Below are 19,789 nucleotides of genomic sequence, written 5' to 3'. Positions count from 1 at the left end.
TACGAATGTCCTGTCGAGCGAAAGTCTCCAAAAGCTTAACCTGGACTTGTACTGTGAGCACGATTGTTTTGAACATGGTCAAAACAACCCCACCGTTTCGCGATTTGCTGCGTTGAAGGAAGATAACCTACGGCTTTCTCTACGATGAATCGTGACAGAGGCTTCAGTGATGTTTTACAAGAAAAAAAAAAATGAAATTGTTTTGAAATACTTTCCTTTTTTTAAATTATTAACTGCTGTTTTATTGTGTTCACGTACTTCTAAATTAATGTAAGATCTTGTCTGACGCATAAAGTGAACCTATTTTTTTTTCAATATAGATCAATTGCGTTTATAGGTTTGTGAACGCACACTAGTATTTATTTAAACAATATTTTATTATGTAAAAAAATATTACATAATAGGATTGGGCAGCAGGCAATCTGCCTATTTGAGCCCTCTCCTTTAACAGTCAATTTGACAGACATTGATGGTATTGAAGTGTTTGACGAGGAAAGGGAACAAACCCTCTTTCTCCAAAAGGCATAGAGTAGGATGCTGACTATTGCAGTTATCTTTCTTTGCATTAAATTAAGATTAATAAAGGAACACTAACTAATCTATGATGTGCATTTTTAAAGAAAATATATTCAGGTCTTCATTTGATGTGGTTTCGAGAGCATATACCAATTACTGTCATATTGTAAGTGACTGATTCATTAACTCTAGTTATTTGCCAATATTATGTAGGACTGCTTGTATAATATAAGTATTTTATTAGCTTGTGTATTTTATTTCATCGATATTATTTCAAAATATATAAGCCCAATATCAAACCAGTATATAATATCTCATTATCATTAAGCTATTTAGTTTTTAGTAAGGTATTTCATGGACAACCCCCCCCCCCCCAAAAAAAAACAACCCCGGCCGCCGTCCAATTTGCAGACATATGTATTTGTAAATGAATAAAGTATTTTTTAAATGGTATCAAAGCATCGACAGGTATATTATAAATACATGTGTTCATTACTATACATGTGTACATGTATATATACTAAACATGTATAGGTTGTTATGGATGACTCTTGCACATATCATTAATAACATATGAGAGTACAGCAGATGGAGATATTTGTTTGATCCATTATTATAGTCTTGGCTGCTCTGTTTGCTTTCACCCACTGGGGGATTTGAAGAATTTTTTTCCATTGAAATAAAGATGACTAATTTTATGTATGTACACAACAATGCGCCTCCGTCCAAGAACCGTCTAGCCAATCGCGTGCCTTCTTTCATCCAAACCATGGGTTGTTTGCTCAAACATTTTCAATGTGTCACGGTGGATAGGCGAAACAGCTGAGCGCTGAGAGAAGTTGGAGCAACATGTGATCATATTCCTTAACACCTTCGACAGAGTTGACAGAAATTTTCTTTTAGTGATTAATTAATTAGCCAGACCATAGAAAATGTCGATTAATTGTTTAAAACCGTATTTTGTATGCTTTTTTCTGTGGACTTCATTTATGAATTCGGTGGCGGATCTTGATAGCGGGACTCACACCGGGTGTCATCGTGTGAAACAGGCATATTTACGGGAACATATCGGCCCCTCAGATCTAGTCCCCAGTGAACCCATTTACGGTAAATAATTATAAATTTTATGTTATATTAAAGATATGATTTATTAATCATTTATTATCTTACCCATTTTTAGATTAAAAAATCATTAAAATATTGATTTCAAATTTGGCCATGCATATATAATAACTTCCTATTTTATTTATGATATGTTATGATAAAATAATAGCATTTAAAATTAAATACAAATAAATTAACTGATTATTATTTGAATTTTGAAGGTCCTTCTATGTGATCTTTTTCAGATCGTGACATTTCAATATGTTTCAATGCGGCAACTAAGGATCCCAGTGAAAAAACTTGTTGCTCCAAATCGTCAGAGCTGAGTTATGTTACAGCAGCTGAAAACTTTCTAAGAGACACAATACGCATTAAGAATGCATATTTAAAAAAACTAGTTATGGACCATATTGTACAATATGAAGGTAAGTTTTCTATCTATACAGCTGCATGCCTGGCCACACTTGTTCAAACACTTCCTCTTCAAACAAGGGGTGCATGTAGGTTGAAGGAACATGCTTATAAAATGTCATGTAATCCCATTTGGTACACTTATGTAAAAACTACGAAATGTTATACAGATAAGTTACACAATAAGGATTTACCAAAGTTTATGAATGGTTCTAATGAAATTATTATTCAAAAACATGTTTGATTTGTTAAAAAGTTAATTAAACTTCAAGAGGGTTTTTAAAATTGTCAATTTAAATAAGGAAAGAGAAATATAAATGTATCATATTCAAATGGAAAAAAAAATGAATTTGTAATAATTTTCTATTTCCTAAACAGTATCCACCCACCCCAAAAAAATCTTTCTGATAAGCCTTTAGTTCAATAAATGAATTTATTAATCATTTTTATTTCCCACACACCCATGAAGGAAAAGTATTGTCATTGAGATGAAAGAATTTTTTTTAATTTTGGCATTACAAAGAGATTACATGTATACATTTGTATAAACCAACAAAGTGTTATAATCTGAGTCTTATGACAAACTGCTAATTGTCCATCACAGAATATACACACTGACCGAGCATGTCTCACACCTTCTCGTCAGGGCTTTATAAAATCACTGATCACATTTAATTAGGCCTTTGAAGAAAAATTAAGGAATTTTAAACTAATTATACTGTGCCTACTTGTTGTACAAACAAAGCCTTGATTTTCAAAGAGAAAAGAGGTTTTCTATTGTGGACTACCTTAGTATGTACAAATCAATGATTTAATCCCACCTTTGGAAAAAAATGCCTTTAGGGATAATTTGAAATAATTTTCCTTTTAATCCATGACCTTAATTACTTTCTAATGCAAACATTGCCAACGTTAAGTTGTTTTAAAGCTTTGCAGTTTTTGATAATGAGTCTTTGTGAGAGAAACAGTATTTTGCACTTGTAAATGTGTGGGGGATTTGGATAATCATGGTTTAAAACACTCGATTCGATAGACTCTGGTTAAATCGCTACCGCATACATCTCTCGAAATTTTAAGTGGTGATGAAGACGCGCTGTTACCTCAGAGTGAAACACAAATGACATCAATGATTAACAATTTTGTACTAGCTATTTTGATGCTGTAACATTTTTTGTATTGATGTGAATAAGTGACACAAAAAGTGTTCCCATTGACACAAGATTTTGAAGTGCATTCTATGAATTCCTTTGATCATAGAAAAACCACAAATATTAGTTTATATATAAACCACACACATGCATACAGTGAAAACAAATGCAAATCCATGAGAAAACAAAGCATTATAAACTTAAAAGAAAGTTTTTAAAAAGTTGGGGGTGGGGGGAGAGGGAGAGGGAGAGGGAGAGAAATAAAGGGAGATAACTTATAAGTTTGGTAAACATTTTTAAAGGAGAAGAATGGTATATATACCACACATGCATTATTGTACATTTATTTCCCATGTTGGTTGGGTTCTTTACCTGACAAGGTAAAGGTGTGGAAACAAGGTGACAGAAAAGCCAGCCGTTTGACAGTAGTGGTCCATAAAAAACCCGGAGAGATGTTAGTTGAAGTGGATGAGCCATTCCGTGCTGACTTATGATAGGGAGTGTTGATGGTTGTGGGGGAATTTAGCGGGGTCTGATCTACACAGAGAATTTCTTCATGGCCTTTGATATATTTACTGAATGTGTACTGGTCAGTGGGGGAGGAGGGATGTTTTGAAAAATAATCTATTGCTAAATAAACCACCTCATTACTCTCTCTCTCTCTCTATCTCTCTCTCTCTCTGAGACTCTCTCTCTCTAAAAAAAAAAAAAATGATCCAGTAGGTGAAATTGTACAAAATGGGAATCAAGGATCACAATGTAGTAAAGTAGTAAAATTATCTTCTTTTAAATTTCAAATTATTAATATTCAGAAATGTATAGTTCCAGGTGTATGATTTGTACAGATATATTGAGCATGTAACACACATGTGCCTGAGATCTTGATCGGTACTGTATAGTGATCATCTCAACCTTGAAATACCTGTTGACATAAAAAAAAAAATATATAGTGTCAGCAAGGTGCAGGATGTGCATGTTGTGTCAGTCTCTCTCTCTGTTAATGGAGATTCCTATTGAAAGGAGCAATTTGACATTATTGTGTGTGTGACTTGAAGCTGACATTACTTTGCAGACGATAGAACTTGTGATTGCTCTCTTTGCATTCAAATTTCAGTCACTTTATACACTCCCAAAATCAAAGCCCACCGCACACACCTGTCAAAAAAGTTGCGAAGAGATATGTACATGTATGCATGTACATTTATTATCTTTGAATTCATAGGCTGAAAAACTAGAGGGTTTTAAAAATAAGTGTCCCGCTGTTTCGAGATATTTTCCCACCTAAATCGAGGTGTGGCCATTAAAATTTATGTGATCAGGCAGTTTGAATTTACAGGTGTTATAGAGATCACTGCTTAAACTTTCAGTTTTGGCAAAAGATCAAAACAAATTTTTTTTTAAACACCATGTTTGTAAAGAAAAAAAATCCTGCTGTACATTCTTTGCATAAAAAAAATTATGCATCCTGAAAATTATTATCATCATATGTAAGCCATCTTTTCTTAACGATGCTTTAAGTGATTAATTCAAGAGGAGAGTAAACGGAAAAAAAAACTTAATGGAAGAGAAATTTCCGTCGTCAAAGAGAGAGATCGTACAACTGGAAGTTAATGTAAATGAGTTAACTTATGCTGCGTTGATTGCCTGTCTTAGGATATTGTTGTATCTTTTGATGTTTCCATATAACCATCAACACATTAGCAGGCAGCAGTTATATGGGGAGACTCAAATCTGGTGGCACTTTGGATGTTACACAAACATATTAAAAACAAATATACCGATAATGATTGACACCTTGAATGAAGATTTCATATCGGAAGTCTGCGGGCTCTGAGAGATTCAGACTTCATTTTCATTCATCCCACATATGCCAGCATATAACGGCTAGAAAATATAAATAAATATGATAGATAAAATATGCGGTTATCTTTAAATATGACTAGAAATGATATTTTCACCAGACTTTTGAAATCCATTTAGCACTCTCCCAAAAATTTTATATACATTGATATAAGAAACTTTTTCTGTCCATATTTTTGCTATGTGGAGAGCAATTATCAGGGATCTAAATCGAAGGAATAAATAAAAAGAAGACAGACGGAATTTATTTCCTACAGTTTCCTGCTTTTAAGTGCACAAAAAGTTGTTAACATTTTATGTGTTTAAGTGAACAATTATCCCCAGATTATTGTATGAAATAAAAATTGATTTGGAATCCTCAATAATCTATATAGCCTTAAAATACCCAAGATTTCGCACTGAAAAAATGATCCTCCATTGATTTCAGTGAATGATGTGGAGTGCAAATTTTACACCCAGTTTAGTACATAAATATTACCATAATTCTAATACAACTGATTATTGATCAAATTCTTCTGTCTAGAAAGATAAATATCTGAATTATCTTTATTCATGAAGCAATTTTACTTTTATACCATGAATCCTTTTTATATTTATAGTAAAACAAAATTTTTTAGAGATGTTTTTTATTATACGCTCACCTCATATATATATATATATATATATATATATATATATATATATATATATATATATATATATATATATATATATATATATAGAAGTTTTTGATTAATCCATTGCAAACTATTATATACAGTTGAACTTTTATATCTTGACCATTGACGTCTCGAATACTAATTGAGATGTCAAAATGAATAGAAAGTCCCAACTATAGTTATTTTTTAAAATACATATTGAAACCTTTATTACTAAAATCCTTGAATATTGAAAAGATGTTTTGGTCCGCTCAAGTTTGAGTTGATGAACATTGATTGTATGTGTAATTTAAACTATTGACACAGACAGACAGAGAAATCATGATATAATATAATTGTTACACATAATTGTAATTCCAAGAATCATCTGCATAGACATATTTTTCCAAGGTCAAAGATGATATGTCAAAGGTCAAGGTCACTCTCATCATCTATGCTAATTCATCATCATCAAAAGTCACCTGTACTCAGACATATCTCCACAAGGCTCAGTTGGATGCTTAGATTTAACACTGATTGATTTTAATATAGACATTCTAGTCTTCGCTAGCTAGCTGCTATCTGACCAAACAGAATTGTTAATTAAACAGAATCTGCAATTACACAAGATTTATTGATTTGGATATTAATACAGCCGCAGCTGTTGCAAATTTGATGATGAAATTTCATTATTTACCCCTCTTCTGACTAAATGGGGAATGCACAGACTAGATAAATCAAGCCCTGGCATTGAAAAAGCTAGCACAGATACCTTCTACTAGGGTCATCTGAATGAAGAAGAAAAATAAAATAAAACACCCTCCTCATACAATTATCTCAAAATGCTAGAGGTCTGTGTTTATAGACATTTAATGCCCACCAGTTTGATTACAAACTCATAAGTAATCAATGTAAATAACCTCTTATGTACCTGGACACGCACCTAGTCTTTGATCACGCAGGTCTTCCCCTCGGCTAGACGACCTTACCTGACAAAAAAAAATCGGAATGTGTGCTAGCTGAGTGAGAATTTTCTTTGACGGCTTTTTTTTGTCGAGATGCTGCCTGATTTTTTTTTTTCTACAACTTCTGGAGTGGGAGTAATATTTGCGCAAGTAGACACATAAAATATATACACCACTTTTATTCCCCTTTTCTTATCTGCTTCATTTCTGGTATAGCCCCTTTTGATAGCTGCCTAATTGGCAGTCAGATACTACAATATTTTGTTCAGAGGCTGGCAGTGATGTTCAATAAACGAGACCTCGTAACAATTAATTTCATTTGAGGATCAGTTTAAAGAGCCATAAATTTGGACAGTTTATGCCTCAACAGAGCCGAGAGATCTTGCTTTTTTTTTAGTTCATTAGTCTTGACCTGAGCTGCACAGTATTTATGTAGGACACAGATAATGCTTGTTTTGCCAAGACTTCGGCAAGTGTAGTACTATGTATTGGCTCCAAAGACCTGGCAAAGGCTGCCGTGAATTATCACTTAATGCCTAATGTCACACAGTGATACTGCGACTAAATTAAGCTCCTCCTTGGCCGTCTAGTCAGAACAAGTCGGGATCAGACCTAATTGACTTAGATGTGAAAGTAATTAATCAGAGATGATCAATTAGCGGCGGCCCCTGTCTAGAGGTGCTGGAATATTGTTAACAGGGGGGAAGTACAATAGATCACACAACTTTCTGTCCAGAGGAATGTGATCCCCAGGGGGAAACACTTGTCACTACTTAGGTCCTTAAAAAAAAAGTTGATCGTTGAAAAGTGTCGTTGCCTTGTAGGAGAAATGCAACTAGTGTCCTCAATTATCCTTCATCACTTTAGTAGTTTTTTTTTTCATTTCTCTTTTGGTGTTACTCTCTGGAGGAAAGTGATATATTTTCACAGTAACTGACTTTGCTTATATTCAATATTTATTAAGAATGATCTGGATCCCTTTGGTAACTTGAGATTAATCTTAACAAATATAACTGTGCATGCAGACTAGCTTTTTGCATTTTCTGTAGTTGTGCAATACATTTAATAATACTTGAAAGTAAAGCAAACAAAAAATAAAAAAGTCGTTTATGATTTTTATGATTTGGTGGCAGTTTATATTCATACCAAAAAAGGTTGTGTAATCTTGTGTTGCAAGTCAGTGCTCACAATACAGGTATCCTAGATAAGGTTCAGAACATTTGTGTCATGTGTTTTTTTTTTATTTCAAAGATTAGATTTGGATTCTGGTGGAAAACAATACTTCGTTGTGATATTTTATGGTCGTCCACTTAAATATGCCAAGTGTCTAGTGTCATTGTAAGATTTTATGACTATTTTGAGAGAATTAATTTTGAAATCGGCCTCTCATTGAGTGAAAACAAAGATAAACATTAACCGGGACATGCATTTTGGAAGAAAATCTATATTCTCTATCTGTTAACATTTGCATATTTTGTTATGAAAACTTACAACTTATATAAAATACAAGTGTTGCAAAAATTATCAATTGTTACCATTTTCGATGTAAGCTGTATTTGTACAAATAGATTATGTATAAAGCTACGCCATATCTTAGATATACTGTAGAAGCACATATTTTCATTGGGTCAAAATTTCGTTGTTTTTAAACCAAATAAAGTTCCGTTGGCATTAAATTTCGTCATAACGTAATCTCTTTGTATTCACTATTACTTGGGTTAAAAATTCGTTATGGATTTCATTTCATTGATATATACTGTACTGCCAACGAAAATAACGAAATTAAATCCTCAACGAATATTTCTGCTTCTACAGTATATATATAATTAGTAAAAAATCAAAAAGTGGCACCCTTCATGTTTGAATTGATGACCAAAAGTGAAATTCTCTGCAATTGGAATCCTATACTAACAGCTGCGACAATGAAAATGCTGCATAATAGCTGAAGAGTAAATGATGGCAAAATGTTATGAAGTGTTTGCAGATTTGGGGGGGGGGGGGGGGATAATTTTTCTTTTCCTTTGGTCTTTGGAAAATGTTATAGCTTTATTATACAATTAATAAATCTGTATACTTTACATGAAGCACTCAATTGAAGTATATTAAATGAACTCGATAACTTTGATATAAGTTAAGTGCAAGCGAATATCAAAGAAAAAATCCTGATGCATGCTCTGCAATGTAGAACCACAAAATCCACCAAGAGCAGATGATTTCATAGTCGTAACTAACTGAGCATCGTATTTGAAGGATGATTTACCTTAATTGAAGCAATTTTTGTCATGGGATGGTCTTAACCTCTTTGAAAGTATGAAATGGCCAGATTAACGGAATAAACAAATGTACATTATCGGAGTACATGAAATTCATGTTAAAGGATGCCATCATAATTAAGCTTCTGTGGAATAAAGCAATTACAAAATATATTGTACCATCTAGTATACATTTGCAAATTCCATTGAATTTTCAATTTAGCAACCAAAATCAGTTTGTGCAAAGCTCTTGGTAGATGAGTTGGAAAATATGAGGAAGAAATAAATTTCCAAGAGATGTTACACATTGAGTAAAATATCAAAAGTATAAGCCTAAGGTCATATTTAAACAAAGTTCAATTATTTTTCCCAAAGACCTATAATACATATATACCAGTACATAAACATTGATACTATAAGAGAAGAACTCGAGATGCTTAAGAGTGTTCATTTAGGAGAGAACTCTTCATTGTCAGTTATAAGGTAGAATCTGCACATTATCATCTCACAATGAAGACAGCTTTCTTCCTGAAGCAATCAATTAATTGAAAACTGACAAACTGCATCACAGGATACATCAATTGGCCTAACATCCAGGACCTCTATCTGACATCCATCCATTCTCCTCATCACGTTTTTTCCCTCCCTCCAAGGGTTCGCACCTAGTCTGGTTTCAGAGTTTTCGGAGTGCAAGCAGCTTGAGGTGCAAAGTAATTCATGCAGCTTTTCTGGATGGATGCCACAGGGGTAATTTAAAAAATGAGCCCTATTAATTTTTGAAGGAAACAAAAAAAGTATAATAACCCTAGCTGTTGTGTTTTAAGTTAACACTGAGTGGTTTTTGCAGGAGACCCCCAATTGTTTCACTGAAACCAGAAATGGCTTTCCTTATACTGGTACTTAACTCACTTTTATAGTTGTAAAAATAGACATATTCTAGCTGTCTCCTGTATCCTAAACATCTTTCTGTTTTTTGCTACCTTGTTTGGTCTATGTTATCGAGATTCTGTTTTAATTTCCTTTCAATTTATTAATCCACTGTGACATATGTTGAATGGTTATATAGCCTCAAGAGAAACCTGTTTCCGATAATGTTTGTCCTACCCAGACTCAAACTTTACAGTCTCATCTCTTCCGTGTATATAGAAGCTCAGTATGCATAAATATCATTATACATTTCAATCAGACATGCTTGTTGTTATTTTCTCATCATATTTGTATTATTTAGATGTAAAGTGAGAAATCAAAAACTTGTTTTGAGATGGCACCAAGTTGAGAATGCAAGTCAATTGATTTCTGATGCTTGTTCATGATGCTAACAACATTATTTTTTTTGTATTAAAACATCTGATTCAGTAGTTCTCAAATAATGCATGTAAAGACTTTGATGCCTCTTGGGGTTTTATTTATTTCCAATCAACCAAATAAAAGAATTTAAGAGATGGATGAGAAGGCCGACAGACAATTATAAAAATGTAGTAATGTATATGCTCGAACTGACAAAATTAGTGCATTTAGAATTGAAAAAAAAACAAAATTATGAAAAATGAAATTTTTGCTGGTATGTAACTTTTCGTGGGTTAGATTATGACATAAGAAATAATTCTACAAACATGAAATTGAAATGATAGGAATATTATGTAATAATAATCTATGTCATGATTTGATGTAGGATAATTGTATGTCTGTCTGTTTTATATTTATCAGAAAAATTACGCAACATTACATTCAGAGGGGTGCTAAAAAAGAGAAAGGCTAAAACTGTATGGATTTTTGGAAACCATGCAAATTACCATCCTTCTTAAGCTGGGATAGAAGGGCTGGTTTTAACCAGCTTTTTTTGGTATTCTGTATAAAGCTTTATGAGTTGTATTGTAGAAACATGAGTATGAGTTTTCCTCCAATAAAGTTCAAATCACTTTCGTTGCTATATACATATTTCATGCGTTGATAAACAGTCTTGCAGGTAAAAGGAGCATAAAAAGTCTGTCTGTAATTATTTAACATTGTATTTGATTTTATTATGGGAAAAAATGTTGGGATTTTGTTTAACAAGGGAGTGAAATAGTTGAGAGGGATTAGGAAACTTTATCCTTGTAAAAATTGATTTTCTGTCAGATATTATCAGTTTATTTTTTTTTTTACAAGATAAATTGGATAATACTTCAATATGAAAAAAAGTCAAATGTTTAATCATGATAAAAAAGCAGAGATAATTTTTTACATTTTTTTTTCGACATCTGTTATAATTGTCTTTTAGATCTTCACCTTTAAACGTCTGAAGTCTTTCCAGTATTTATCTAGGACAATAGCGTCCATTGTCTGTGCTTATTATTTTTCTTAATGATCATTGAAAATATTTAAAGTTCTTCCGTTAGATAGTCGTTAACCCCGTTAGATGCATTCGCTTTGTAAGACAAATCTGATTTAGGAATTGAAGTGAGAAAAATCTTCCGAAGTCCCCTCAATCGGACACTGCGACACTTAGGACCTGAGAGGTTTTTCACTGGAATACTTTGTAAATAAGTCCTCTTGAGCGCGCTTTAAAATTCCCCGAAAATCGGTAGATGGCACGAGGGTTATCACGGCGTATCAATATTTACCCACAGTCTAAAATAATTTCTTTGCACATTCTGTTCTGTTTGTACAAGCTGAACAGCCTCCAAAATATTTGTTATGTTAGGGACTTTTAGCACAGATTTATTTGGACAAAAATGGAGGTCTAAGGATCCTTCTTTTCAAGATGTGGAGGAGACAAGATCATAATAATCGTCACAGATTTTTTTTTTTATTCAATTCAAATGTTTTCTGTTGTTTAAACAGGAAATTGATTTAAGGAGAATCTGATTATATGAATCCATTATATGGAATATTGACCTAATCACCTATACCTAATTGTTAACTTCCTACAGTGTAATCCCTCTCAATGGAAACTCTATATAGTAGTTCACACACATTACACAGAACTTGTGCATCCTGTGACAGAGTAAATTTTATCCAATTTTGCAGCAATGCACATGCATGCACACTTATAAGCATTGTCTCTTAGCAACGTTTTAATAATCAATTGATTAATTTTGGAACTATTTCATGGTTTTTTTTCACAGCATAGATTTATAGTAATCTTACTGTAGTTTTCTATTATACCTTGCAATGGACAATTTTTTTTTAGATCTTCAATTTCATCAAGTAGGGGGAGGGGTGTTGCATTCTTCATTGGATATTGCTAAAAAAATTTACCATGAGACTATAATAATCTGGGAAGTCAAATATATTTTTTGGACAACAGTGAGGTACATTATTTCATTATTTCATCCATCTTCCAGCCAGAAATTATCCATTTACATAACAATTGTGAGCTGAATATGAGCCCCCCAACCACTTCCTTTTCTTATATATCAGCCTTGATCTGTAACACTACAAATTGTATTGGACAATAATTTCTGTTATTTAGACAGCAGTTGCAGTCATATCTTAGAGTTTTCTTGATTTTCATTACCTCTTGGTTGTATATTTAGTTCTGTTGTGGGTGTTTTGTTAGACAGCCGCAGTATCAAAGTAGTATCGATGTACTAGTATTACAGTACTTCTGGAGGAGTACTAGTATTACAGTACCTCTGGATGAGTACTAGTATTACAGTACCTCTGCATGAGTACCGGGTACTAGTATTACAGTACCTCTGCATGAGTACTAGTATTACAGTACCTCTGGATGAGTACTAGTATTACAGTACCTCTGCATGAGTACTAGTATTACAGTACCTCTGCATGAGTACTAGTATTACAGTACCTCTGGATGAGTACTAATATTACAGTACCTCTTTGAATAAAGTTAAGGTAGAATGCAAAATATATTTCTCAGATATTGAAATGTTTCCGTCTATAGGAAATTGCTTGTGAAAGTAATTTCATGTTAAGCAGCAAAATGAGACTGGCATTACAAAGGGAGAGGGATTTGCTTGACTTTGATTAAAACATGTAGTTATGTAATAATGGGCCCTTTTGTCTGGATTTCATAAAAGCAATTATGCATGTGCATGGTTGAAAAACATGTTGAAGACATCTCTTTGAATCAATCTATTGGGGAAACTTTTAAGTGCCGAATCATGTTTGTACTTGACTTTTCCTTTGTGTATTCATGTCGATGAATGGTGATTAAAGAGTTGTAATTAATTAATAATTGGATATTTTTTATGAGACTGCTACATAGACTTTGTGGGGTCAATTTAACGCCTTGTTATTTGAAGAATCGTAATTATGTGGGAGTATATTATCATCATTGGACTGTTTGTCACTTGTTTTTCCTATATGTAATGATATCCGCAGAACCATCAAAGTTTTTATCATGTTCGTTTAACTTAATATAGAAGTTAATATTGATCAATTATTAATCAGTTTATTAGATAGAACTATTTTTGAAGCCTACAGCGAATGTGGTCAGACCGTGTTCATACACCCAGCTGAAGAGTGAATAAAAAATTATTTTTAAGATTAAGTCATATTCCTTTAGCTTATAATGGTTTTGACTTCTCTTACAACTTAAAGATTATAAAATATATCAAAGATGCATGTACGTCGGTAACTTATCATATTGATAGACATTTATCCATCAAACATCCATTTTGGAAACTTTTTTGCCGCAAAATTCATTTTCCAGGTCTCTGACTTGCACTTCCAATTGCCTACAAATTGTCCAACTAAAAGCCATGTTATTGCAAGATTTCAACCACATGAAATCTGACCCTAAAGTGGAATGTGAATTCTCATCCCATAATGATTCACTGTTGAAAGAAAACCAGAACCATAAAGCAGATCCTACAAGACATCTGAAAGTAATCGGTTTTATTGTTTTCGATATTGAATTTTATTTCGCGACCATACTTAGAGACTGTCCCGAGTAATGAAGTGTGCCGATAATAAACGTCACTGTCTCGTAAAGTGATTTTTATGTATTCCGATCATATACCCAGTTTTAACTCGATGTTTGGAATGTCTCGTTAATCTGACTTTTGAATCGAAAAACATGTGACCACACAGGTGAGAAGATATCAGATACCTTGAATGAAAGAGGAAAATTTTGACAAGTATGGCTTTCCGTACTTTTGATCAATTCATCAGGGGTGGAGTCATATCCGAACAGTCTTCCTCTACAATTTTCATAGATAGACTCTTCAGATAAAAGCTTTTGTGTTTCTCAATAGACAGGAAAAGGGTGTCAGTTTGATGAGCAAAAAATGAATGCATCACATTCGACACTCGTCTCAGATTTCAGGGCATTTTTTATTTAAAAAAAAAAGAAGAGAGATAAATAAAAATTCCCAAAATACAAGGACCCGTACAAATACTTAACATTAATACCTAATAGGGCGAAATGATCAAGGCTATGTTTAGACTTTATTCTTCCTAGAAAAATAGCTGAGTATAAGATGTGTAGGAAAATATTCAAATTTTAAAGATTTGTATAGTTTGATTTTTTTTTTTTAATAAAATGAAAGTTTTTGGCCAAGAAATGTTATAGAATTTGTAGGTACATGTAATTATACAAATAATTTGTTGACAATGGAGCCTTATAAAGAATTAAGGCAGCAATTAATGTACTAGTGAAACATTGTATAGCAACCCTTGCTAATACTAAACTGATGGATTAAAAAGTCAGAAGAAAATTAAACCAGTCAGCCTGTTTCGAGGCATTGCAAGCATATATATATACATGTATGTAGAAAGTGCACAAGGAAAGCTTTAATAGTCACCAAGGGAAATAATTGTCGGATTTTGTTCATCGGAGTACTAAGTGCTGTATTGCACTTATCAATTATCCCTAATGATATTTCATAACATTCTGATGTAAAAGTTTAGGTGAAAAATTGCCCGGCTCTCCCGATGACGTACATACTGGTATCTGTACGATTTAATGTACGATTTAGAAGCAGCGGGATGCAACTGCCTGGTGTATTTTAGCTGTCGATTACACAACGCATTGGTTATTACACCCTATGAAAAATTAGTCAGTGTGATATATAGGTGATCATACGTTCTGCTCTGACATGTTTTTGTTAAATATTACTCTTTTAAGTCCCTATTATAATTACAATAAATTTCAATGTTTAACAAGGGAATGTTAAAAATTTCAAATTTATCGGATTTTTCTTTTTTTTTTTTTTTTTTTGTAAAAGAATTCAGCGAATGAAATTTTATTAGGAGGAGTTGGTTTAATAGCTGCAAATGATATTTCCTCTAGATGTTGTTTTGTACTTGAGAATGCCGGGTTGAAATATTTGTCAATGATAACACTTATATACTACAGATTGAAAAGGTTTTAGAAATGAAAAAAAATGTTTTTATATCCTGTTCCCTTTTGGTCAGTGGCAATCAGTGCAAGGAAAATAAATCTTAGGATTGATATTAAACAGGAAGTGTCCCTCAGCCATATCTCTGAATGAAGGGGAAAAAATTAATAATCTCATCTATTTATCATATCAAGCACAATATAAAATCAAAATCCCCAAACTTTTAAATTTTTGATGTGAAATGATAACTTTTTTACTCAAGCATTAATATTTAAAGTGCAAATAGCTTAGATCATGTTATGTAATTTCAATCTGAAAAAATAATCTATAAACATTTGGAGGATTTGTGATAGGAAGTGAGATTTCCCTTCATATTTGTATGTATTATATTGATGAGGAATAAAAATTTGATCTAATTATCAGGCTGACAGATTGCAACTGTCATTTGAAAAAAAAAAATAAAGCATCATTGTCTAGAAGGGTCGGAGGAACAAGGTAACGAAACTCCAGAGTAAATAAAGTGCAGCTGCAGTATATGGCAGCCACTGCACACTTTTTAGGCAGAATTTTACTGCGCCCAACATCTGGGATTTTTTTTTTTTACCCACGTACTTTATTTTTTCATAGAGTAGCTGTGATCTACTGTGAAAATGTGCTTGCTATAAGCTTATAAAATATTGCATCTTTTATAGCCTGAAAAGAAATAAAACAACATGAAATGCACATTCTACAGTTTAATGGCCGAGTCTATTTCGATATTGTTTCTCTCCCATGTTAGATTTATGTGCATTGAGGTCATGGGTCAAGGTTATTTGTTTTTGTTCCTTACGTATCATGTACATGTATTGGAAACACGCAACAGATGGTATATTTTTCAATTTTTTTCTCCAAAGTTTTCAATACAAATTATTGAGCGTATTACAAAGAAAATTTGAATTTCTTGTAGAAGCTGTCGAGTGTTTTGATAAAAGAAAATTTTTAAATGAAAAAAACACATAACTTCAATTTGCCCAAAAAGCTAAATGCAAACCTAATCTTTTCAACCTGAAATTGTTAAGATTTTTAGTCAAAGAAATCTACCCTCTACAAACAATGGCAAAGAAAAAATGCTTTTTATCGGACATCATGTTAAGTAAATACAAGGAAAGAAACATTTGTCTGCAAAGTGTGGTGTAAATATTTAATCGGGGTCCCGTGTATTGTACGTCTAAGTGTTGGCTGTCGGGTACTAGGTTCGTTGGGAGACTCAGATTATTACCTATGTCATATCATCTTAAAATATCTAACCTTTTATAAATGGTCTCGCATTCCACTGTCGCCAATGAAGCGTGCTCCATTTCAACCTGCCGAGATATATTTCTATCAATGGTAGAAGATACTCTTGTTTGGTTCGAGATATAGGTGTATTGTGTCATTTTAAGCGCTCAATTTAGGTATTTTGTTGTTCAAAGCTTTTAACATCTTATAATGACCATTTATGGGGTTTGAGAGCTGATAGACAAGATACCAATGTAGTTTTCAGAATAATTATCAATGTTATCAGCCATCCCATATCTTTAACCCTCTTTAATAATTGTCAATGCCTGCATGTTAAAATTGACAGAGTTGGTTTAAATTCTTGAAATGTTCCTCACAAATACATGTTGGATTCTTTCAATGCTATTAATGTCAGTGTGGTCAAAGCTTTTTTCATACGATGCTTATTTGAGCTATAATGAATAAATATCACAATTGGTATAAATGTATACTTAGACTCTTTTCTATATGAAATATAGTGAATTATATTTACACCAACTTTTTAATAAGTGTTTTTTAAGGGGAGACAACTTTGTAATAGATGCCTATAATTACAAAAGAAGACCTTTCATTAAAATATGGTTCTATGTGACTAAATTGTTCGCATGTCAGAAATAAATATTTTTATTTAGAAATTTCAGCACTTTGATATATTTTGAGCATTTTAACAGAAAACTACTAAGACAGTGATTTGTGTCTGTGCTTGAAATATGAGAGTCGATCTCCTTCAAAACATCAATGCATTACATTAAATAACTTTGACAATATTCTCAAGCATTTAAAATATTGTGAGAAGAATTCTCATTTGTTGATTCTTTTCATTTTCAGAGCATTTAGAAAATTATATTGTTAGAATTCTCATCATTTGTTGTTTCTTTTCATTTCCAGAGCGTTTAGAAAATGTGATCAAGAGTTCGTTCAATAGAACGAGCCAACTGCTCATAGACTTGTACGATATTCCAGCCAGTGCTCACGAGGAGGCTTTACGTGCTTTTTACCAAGACATTAGGACTTACTTAAAGATGAAACATGTGAGTCTGTACGGCTCAGTGAACGATCTTTTTGACTCGCTCTTTCCATACTTGTATAAATTCATAGTGGAAGGAAAAAACTCCTCCGTGACATTGTCACCGGAGCATATCCAGTGCTTGAAAAACAAACGACAAGATATAAACCCGAACCCCTTCGGAACTCAGCATTACAACTTGTCCCACAACTTGAATAAGGCTTTGTCCACTGCCAAGTCTTACTTGGAAGTTTTGACACTGTTAGTGGAGACCATTAATGCAACCGATCATGTGACCTTGACGGAAAAATGTCAGCATTCGGTGACGCGGCTTCAGTACTGTTCGCACTGCCAACAGGAAGTGGATATCAAGCCCTGCAAGGGATTTTGTCTGAATTCTATGCGTAGATGTCTGGCGCAGCTCTCGGTAATTAGTAGCGATTGGAATGGATTAATAATGTCCGTTGGTCGCGTTCAGTCGTGGATGAACCAAAAGTATGACGCGGAGCACATGTTGAATCATCTGGACGGGAAACTGGACACTGCCATTATGTATGCCCTCAGCAACAGCAACCATTTCATGGACAGCGTGAGTCTGAATTTACTTAATTTAAGCTAATCATTTTTAAAAAATTATTTAATTCAGGGGGTAATATTTTATATATCAATGTAATTGAAATGTGGTTTTTTATTTATTTAAATGCTGAACCAAGTCAAATAAAAGTCTTTGCAGATCAAAATAAGGTTTTAAAAAAAGACCATATGACTCTTTATTGGAACGTATGTGCATGCTTAACTTTGAAACAGTATTACGTTATTTCTACCAAAATGTTCGAAATTATCACTTCCCAAGCTGATAGTTTCCTTGATTTGTTGGGTTTTCCTTCATTATTTTCAAAGATCCCTTCTGAATATAAAAAATTTCCTCATTTCCAGTAACTACAGAGAGCTGTCTTCTTTCTCTTTTCGTGTGATTGGTTTTGCATCTGTTTGTGCTCTAATTGTCAGATCATTTACATCTACAGTACAAAGATATATAAACCTCCAAGGGTAATTCTGATACATAAGAAAGACCAAATAAAGATGGGGAAAAGGCTGCATTGCAACACATCCACATGGATAAGGGTGGATTGCAACACATCCATGTGGAAAAGGCTGCATTGCAACACATCCACGTGGATAAGGGTGGATTGCAACACATCCATGTGGAAAAGGCTGCATTGCAACACATCCACGTGGATAAGGGTGGATTGCAACACATCCATGTGGAAAAGGCTGCATTGCAACACATCCATGTGGAAAAGGTTGCATTGCAACACATCCACATCGAAAAGGTTGCAAGGCAACACACCACACGTTGAATAATTACTTTTAATAGCTGAATAATGAAAAGATTTTCACACCCACTTCTGAATAGATTTTATCGAGGCAGTGAGATTGAGCAGTAACAAACTATTATTGACAATTGTTTATACCATAACAATCTCAGTGTGTGTCTTTCAATGAAATGCAATATTCTTAGGTCTATCTTCAAAGTGTGTGAGTGGAGACGACAAACTCGGATCTCTATCACAGGCGAACTGAGACTTTCTTCTCTGATGTCACTTCTATTTCTGAAAAAACCATAGCATTGTATACACAATACCAGCTTTGCATCTTTGCAAAAAGCTCAAGATAATTGATTTTAAACTTTAAACGCCCATATTTGGCTGGTCTGTCACATTGAACCATTGTGGTCACTTTATTTAGCCTATGACAACAATTCAACACTTCAGATTCCTACTGTTTGCATACAAATTCCGATCATATTTTGAAATTTCCATCAGTTTTTTTCTTTGTAGACAAGTGTTTCATTATTCGTCCCTTTGTTGATCTTTGGAGTAGGTTTTTGGCAAAAGTAAATGGGGAGTTGGAATTCCCCATTGTGGGTGTAGAATTAGTGGTTTTCTCCATTGTGTTGGCTTTTATGACAGTTTTTGATTGTATTGATGGTTGAATAACGGCTTAATTTCTTTTTCATGATTACAGTATAATCCCATTGTCTCTTTGTCAAAATATTTTCATATCTATTAGAAGTACGACACGAAAACATTATATATCTCTTTTATGATAGACTCTTAGCATGGCCAATTAATTTTTCATATGACTTAAAAGATTAAAATCAAGTTTTTAAGGTTTCAATTCATTAGAAATCAAAGTATCTTTGAGAAAATTTGCGGATATTTAAAAGCAAAAATTTTGAAGGCATTTGATTATCCCTGTTTGTTGATTTGTTGACATGTTTCTTAGTGTAATCTAGGTTACAT

General features: G+C 33.2%; 1 protein-coding gene across 1 annotated transcript in view; it reads left to right on the top strand.

Annotated features, from left to right (window-relative positions):
- The first annotated feature begins 1,293 nt into the window (after window positions 1–1,293).
- The window catches only part of LOC128180826 (glypican-5-like), a 38,766-nt gene continuing 20,270 nt past the window's right edge, over window positions 1,294–19,789 (top strand). The window contains exons 1-3 of the mRNA XM_052848981.1: window positions 1,294–1,623; window positions 1,866–2,045; window positions 17,366–18,072. Coding sequence (XP_052704941.1) covers window positions 1,449–1,623; window positions 1,866–2,045; window positions 17,366–18,072 — 1,062 coding nt within the window. The 5' untranslated portion in view covers window positions 1,294–1,448. The remainder of the gene's footprint in view (window positions 1,624–1,865; window positions 2,046–17,365; window positions 18,073–19,789) is intronic.

Source organism: Crassostrea angulata, chromosome 4 (assembly GCF_025612915.1).
Source record: "Crassostrea angulata isolate pt1a10 chromosome 4, ASM2561291v2, whole genome shotgun sequence".
NCBI classification, from domain to species: Eukaryota; Metazoa; Mollusca; class Bivalvia; order Ostreida; family Ostreidae; genus Magallana; species Magallana angulata.
This window is presented reverse-complemented; position numbering and strand designations above follow the sequence as displayed.